Below are 7121 nucleotides of genomic sequence, written 5' to 3'. Positions count from 1 at the left end.
CTTGGAGGAATACACCTTCCACATGTGTTGTTATTTTTTCTCGAATAATTATAAGATAATATTTGTTTAATTAGTAATAATGCCCGCACATCTTGAGGTAATAATACATCAAAGCTATTTCCAATGTAATGACTAAAAACAATTTATTCATTCAATGTAATGACTAAAAACAACTTATTCAAACAAAATGAACCCTTTTTGGCATCTGTTTATCTACCATTTCCTTCGACAGTTCAAACCAAGTGATATAAAGATTTTACAATGCGAATTTTACTTGGAACAATACTATAAACATAGAAAATAATTCAATCAACAATACTATCAAGTACCCCCAATAACTTTTTTTTTATTTTTGCTTTTTGTACCAGTGCTACCAAAAATTTGCTTACACAAGAATGAAGAAATTGAGCTGTACAAACAATCTGCAGGCTTGCACAACATGCCCAAAATGACAACATGAATCCACGAATAAATAGGTATTCTAGGCATTTGTTTTATTTGAAAGAATCTCCGAGAATTTTGTGTTTTTCTAGTACGGAAAGATGGCATCATAATATTGCAGCTTTTCCATTTGGCTTCACGAGGGAAAAACATGATGAAGATGCGTTGAAGTTCTCTAGTTCCGGACATGGTTTGGGGGAGACGGACTCCGAAAAGCCTGAAACGTATGAGCATTGCCAAGAATAGGACGAGGCAGAATCGATTGATAAGGAGATATTTGAAAGGCATGTAGAAGTAAACGGAGATTCTTGGATCCCAACGAAGTTTCCAGCCATATTTATGTTTGTGCCAATGATATTCTGTAAGGTTATTTTCTCCAATACTGGAAGAGCATCAGGATCGAACTTGTCATCTGGATGGGATCCGCAATTGCCGATGGCACTAAAAGCTGTTCCAACATTTAGCACTTCAGCATCTGATATGATAATCTCTTTAATATAACCACCCCTGCCCTTTGTTGTTCTAAACTCGATACCAGTCAACGAGCCATGGAGGTGAAGCTGCTGCACTTGGACGTCCGAAATGCCACCAGACATTTCACTACCGAAAGCAAGAGAAGAGCCTGAGGATGATTGAAGTTGGACCCTTCTGATGTGGACATTTGTTGTAGGTCTTCCAAAAGCAATGCCATACTCATCCCAGCCACTTTTGAGAGCAATCGCATCGTGACCCATTCTAATGCTGCAGTCCTCGATGCAAACCTTATCCGACGAATCTAAACACAGAATGTTAAGAACGATTCAGAAATCATTTTGCTGCACAACCATCCTTAAAAACACAATGAAAGATAAAGATTGGACAAACACTTGAGGTATAAAACAAAGACTTCAGCTCTAATAAACATAAGAAAACATTAGTAAATTTTAATATGAAATATGACCACTCACTAAGTACTAATTTTCCGTGCACCAAGTAATAGTTAAACATTCAATTTTTCGTGAAAGGTTTGACAGAAAAATTAACCTAAACAACTCTTTTAGTTACCATTTTTTTTCAAGAGAGAGAGCGCAAGGCTCTTAACCTTGTGGTCGTGGGATCGAGTCTCACAGTGGGCAATTCATAATTCTAACTGCTGAAGGTCTCCTACGGAAGCTGCTCTCAACCTGGCGTTGGGGGCAGCCTACTATCCTACCTCCCCTTACCCCATTACATATGGGAATAAGGTCAGCTAATTTTTTTTAGTTTGGGTTCTCAATACAAACAAAATAGATATTAGTCGTCACGAACCTGGGACTATGCCAACAGTATATGGTGATCCTGGTGGAGCATAGACCGATATGTCATGAATGTGCACATTGCTGCATAACATCCAAGTAGATATAATTTAACTTTCTGGAACGGTCAACGGATCGGATAGAAGTTTAAAAGCAATCAGAAAGGTATACAAACAAACCTGCAATATACTGGATGAATGTTGTATGCAGGGGCGTTAAGAAAAGTAATGTTTGAAACAAGCACATATACGGAAGACACAAATTCCACGAGGTGAGGGCGGGTATAGTTTAAAGAATGAGATGTGAACCATTCCCACCAAACCGAACCCTGTCCGTCTATGGTTCCATTATCACCTAGTGCAAAAAGCATGTGAGTTTATCTGAGATTCAATCAAGATTTTAATGAACATGGTGGAGACCAATCTTACCGGTTATTACAACATCATGCAACATGTACCCATTTATCAAACTCCGGTATCTTTTTCCGGGAAGTTCGGTTCCTCGACCATACGAGGGTAAAGGTTCAACAATGTCCCAGTGAGATGGATCCTTAACAAAGTATGAAACAAAATCAAGGTCAAAAATGGTTCCTAGTAATATGTTTGTATTGGAAATTCATGCCTAAAAATATAGGAAAACAAATACCTGAGATCCAAGAATGACTGCACCCTTTTCCATGAAGAGAGTGAGATGGCTCGTAAGATTGAAACTTCCCGTAAGCCATCTTCCAGGCGGCACATATAGTTGGGCGCCACCCTTGTCTGTAAAAGACTTGAGATAGAAAATGGCATTCTGAAAGGCGATGGTATTCAACGTTTTGCCATCGCCGACAGCACCAAATTCCAAAATTGATACACTATGCGGTCTCGAGTTCAATGTCGACTTAAGATCACATTGTCCGTTTCTCACTTCTCCATTAACTCCGATAGCATTGCACAATGCCAGCAGCAACAGCAATGCCACCTACATCACAAGTTGAATGGAAAAACGGCGAACCGTCGATATTCTGACACTAATGGAGATAGATGATTCGAAAAGAAAACAATAATATGCAATTAAAAAAAGTTCAAGAATTTCACATCAAATAAACAAGACAATAACAAAAGAGAATCAAACCCACATTCACCTTAAAAAAGCTCGAAAACATATCGAACTGATAAGTGGTAGACAGTATCAAAACTATGTAAAAACATCTAAAATACAACACAAATGGTAGCAGCAAAAGTAGATTCGCCTCCTAAGGTAGTGAGGCCAAAAGAGAAAACTGCTAACAAATTTGTCTAAACAAAGAAGAAAACAAACTTTGGACATATTATACAAATCTGATGAATTAATCATGATGGGTGATTGTCAAAATCAAAGGGAATTTACCAGGAAATTAAGTAGACATTAAAGCAAATACATAAACTGCAAAAAAAAAAACAACTATTGAACCGTTATAAATTCCAATGTCAAAGATAACTCCAAAGTCAAGGAAGATGAACAAGTTGGAAGTTTTCAAATCTAATGAAACTAAAAATGTGATAACAAAGGGTTGTATAATGAACTGAAATTTCACAAACTCAAGAACAGAGTACAATGATGGGCAAATCCAGTTAGCAAAAAATCCCAGAAACAATTCAGCAAATACATAAGATCGAAGCTTCAGTACTTATTGATTTGGCAAATCCAAAGAAAAAAAGAGAGAAGAAGAATCAAATACAAGCCAAAAGAAACGTACTTACTGGCATCTTTCACACGTCAACGGCCACAGAAAAAACTGAGAGATAGAGAAAGCAGTGAAAAAGAAGAAAATTTGATATAGTTTCAAATACTTAACAAAGAAACAAACTGTAGAAATAAAAATAAAATAAAAAAAGAGGAGAGGAAGAAGAAAATAAGAACCGCAAAAACAGGGGTGCTTTCTGTAGGCATGTGGATTATGAGCATTAATCATATATAAAAGACACAAAAATAACACTTTTTTTCCTACTTCTATTTGGAAGAAATGACAGCTTTTATTTATTTTATTTGTTTCAATATTCATCGATATGAGCAGTGTAATCAAAGATAATAATTGTAATAAATTAGCAGTAATGGCCACTAATAACATGATTGAAAAACGTCTGTCGCCGACAAATTTGTTTTTAAACGGCTCGGTTAAGAGAAGATTAGTGGGAGAGAGTAAGTGATTGGTGGGTTTAATTTTGAGAAAATTTGAAGGTTTAAGAGGTAGGTTTTGTGGGGGAAGAAGACCCAGAGTGACACGTATGGGGGTAGCAGGCAAAAGGGGTGAAACGCGGGGTAGGAGAGGAGAGAGCATGTGGGATGACAGGGAAGAGGGGTAAAGTAGGTCCCTTGTTCAATCATTGAGGAAATGCAAGCCTGGACTCAATCACTTGACAGTACGGGAAGTCACAACACAGCACTTCAACAAATGAATAAATGATCATTTTTTTTAAATTGATAAAGTACAGTATATTATTTTACTAAGTATTTTGATTATTAATATATTTTAAATTCGATTTTTTATTAAAAATTTAGTGATTGTTTGAGTTTGACATTAATATGTTTATTGAGATATGATAAAATATGATATCAGAACCATTTGAGTTGTATTTTATATATTGAGTCTATGTTTATGTTATGTTAATGAGATAGTATTTTAAACATTATATCTTCGAACATTGCTTGAAAGCAATCACAGTGCCAGCATGTAATATTAAAATATTATTTTATCATATCTTAATCAATAGGTTAACGTACAATTCAGACGACCATCAATTATTTTAATGAAAAAATATGAGTTTATAACATATAAATTGTCAGATAACTCAACAAAATAAAGCCATATAGTCAAATAATTATATTATAATTATTAATAGTTGAGAGACTTAATAAAATAATACATTATAATCGAATATCATTTATATACTTTACCCTTTTAAATTCAATAGAATAAAAATATTTTTTGAGCGTCCGTCATATGGAAAAATATTTTTAAAAAATAAATAATAATTTTAATCTTTTAATTATTAATATCTAATTTATTAAATTAGAAAGGAATCAAGATTTTGGCAAAATTTGATGGTCAGCCTGAGCTGTGTCAAAACGAGAATGTACATATATTATTATGAAGTTTTCATACTGCCATTTGAGTATATATTACATATGGGAATAAATTACAGGTCATCATTGATGTATGTCATGGAAATTGAATGGGAGGGACAAAGTGGGAAGTTCATATAGGAATCAAAGTTTGATTTTTGTACAATTGGGGCACATAGAACAGAATAAAAATTTATGAACCTCATTAATTGCATTATTTCTTTGGGGGGTAGTTGACCTGGTCAGAGGATAAGAAGGAACACTAACCACTGTCTTTTCAACATCTTCACAAGTTTCGAGATCGGGTGCTATGAGTTTTTAATTATATTTTCAGTCCCTCATCATTCATCCTAATTTCAAAGGTCCCTTTAATAAGATCAAGTCCAATTCGATTAGGCTTATATTTTCTTCAAAAACTCAAGTTACATATACTAATTAATCCATCTATAGCTCGAATCAATTATCTAGTGTTGACTTTAAAATTTGAGTGAACAATATAATTTATCTTAAGATAGTCAACATTTTAGCATCTCATAATAATGAACATTAATCATTGACTTTAATCATTTATATTTTATATTTTTAATACTATTTTTAAATAAAATTGTTCTTAACATATATTTATATATAATAATTTCAAATAGTTTTAAGGGTAAACTATGTATATCATCACTAAACTTTCTTATCACTCATATTTTGTTCATTATACTTTAAAAGATTTTAATTTAATTGCTCGGCTTTGAACATTGAACTTTTTATCACACTATCGTTTTCTCCCTAACTCTATGCCACTCTTTAACACCCATTTGCTGCATTTGGAGGCGTTGTTGGATCTTATCCTGACCTTACAAAGAGTTTTCTGAAGTGAAGACACATGTATCCATGGCAGCGAAACTTCATGGTGTTGGCTCGCTCGAACAACATCCACAATGATAAGAAACAACTGAATCTCGTACAAGCTGCGGTGGCATCGACTTTGGCTTTTTCCGTTGGTGCGATGATTCCACTATTGGCTGCTACTTTTATAAGGCAGCATAAGGTGAGGATTGCAGTGGTGGTTTTTGGTGGATATCGTTGCTTTGATGGTGTTTGGAGTAGTGGGTGCTTTGGTTCAATGAACCTCCGTTGGAAAGTCAAATAACTAGGAAAATTTTGAGTTAAAATGCCATGTTATCACTTTGTTGATAAATTGACAAAGTAGTTAAAAAAGTTTAATGTATAAAGATTAATTATTAAATTGAAATAATTGAAACTTGAATGATCAAAATAGGAGTGAGAAGAAAGTTGGTGATGTTTATGTAGTTTACCCTAATTTTTCCCTTAAATATTCCCTAACATAAAATTTCAATTTCGAAATAATCAAAATCCTAGAAGAAAAAAACTTAAAAAGTTTATTATCTAAAAAACTCTAAAAATCATTAACGTAAAATAAAAATCGAACGTAAACAATTTTCTGAAAGACATACTTTGTCTAATGCGCTTTTCACTTATTTTATTTATTTTATGTTACGTATGATAAAAATGGGTCTACTTAATTGTTTATTTTTTAAAAAAATATAAATAATGCAATACTATAATTTACATGGTATAAATATCATATTAATAAATAACTTTCAAATAGTATTTTTAATAGGATATTAGAGAAGGGTGATATAAGAATAAAAAAGCCTAAAATTTTGATACATGTAATAATGCGAAAAAGGGAAATTAAGCATTGAGTCATTGGTTGTCGGTTCCTTAGGATACTTCTGTTATGAACACCTTTTGGGGACCACTTTCTCAGCTTGATTTGGACTGCTACAAAACCCCATGAATAAATCTTCACTATTCACTCTGATTACAAACCTTTTGAATTGTTTCTCAGTTTGTCACCTAAAGTTTCATCCCCCAACTCATTATCACAGAATAATAAAATCTAGCAGACAACTTTTCTTACTTCTTTCATCACTTTTTAATTTTATTTTTTAAAAAATTTATAGAAGCAAAATCTCTCTCTTAGTGGAATTTTCATGTGAATGTGTTTTCTACTATTCAATCTCTTGTTTTCCCTTACTTTCTTGTTATATACTAACATTCCCAATAGTAGAGTAATTGGATAACCAAAAATTCATTCAAAGCTTCTAGATGAAATTTGCCATAAATTAATGAATCTTTAAGATACTAACAGATATGAATATGAATGATTCATCTCCCTCGATCAAAGATGATACATCATCAATTAAAGAGGGTGCACTCAACAGCTAGACTACCGGTAGAACGCTCAAAAGGAAAAGGAACCATGTGAAAATAGCCTAAACAGTCCCTCGAGCTTTGGGAGAG

The 7121-nt window shown here is 33.5% G+C and overlaps 1 protein-coding gene across 2 annotated transcripts; it reads right to left on the bottom strand.

Moving 5' to 3' along the window:
* Window positions 1-336: 336 nt before the first annotated feature.
* On the bottom strand, window positions 337-3533 carry LOC120189492 (probable polygalacturonase). 2 transcript variants are annotated; one of them, XM_039192762.1, is made up of 6 exons: window positions 3440-3533; window positions 2361-2678; window positions 2144-2264; window positions 1895-2069; window positions 1729-1799; window positions 337-1216 (listed from the first exon to the last, which is right to left on the bottom strand). In XM_039192762.1, exons 1-6 carry the CDS (start codon window positions 3443-3445, stop codon window positions 549-551), a joined length of 1359 nt encoding a protein of 452 aa, XP_039048693.1. In that variant the 5' UTR covers window positions 3446-3533; the 3' UTR covers window positions 337-548. The 2 variants fall into 2 exon arrangements, with proteins under 2 accessions (XP_039048693.1, XP_039048692.1); XM_039192761.1 differs by lacking the exon at window positions 3440-3533 and adding an exon at window positions 2842-2877.
* Window positions 3534-7121: the final 3588 nt, after the last annotated feature.

This window comes from Hibiscus syriacus, unplaced genomic scaffold (assembly GCF_006381635.1).
Source record: "Hibiscus syriacus cultivar Baekdansim isolate YM2019G1 unplaced genomic scaffold, ASM638163v2 tig00116958_pilon, whole genome shotgun sequence".
NCBI classification, from domain to species: domain Eukaryota; kingdom Viridiplantae; phylum Streptophyta; class Magnoliopsida; order Malvales; family Malvaceae; genus Hibiscus; species Hibiscus syriacus.
The sequence above is the reverse complement of the archived record's forward strand: the minus strand, read 5'-3'. Positions and strand labels throughout refer to the sequence as shown.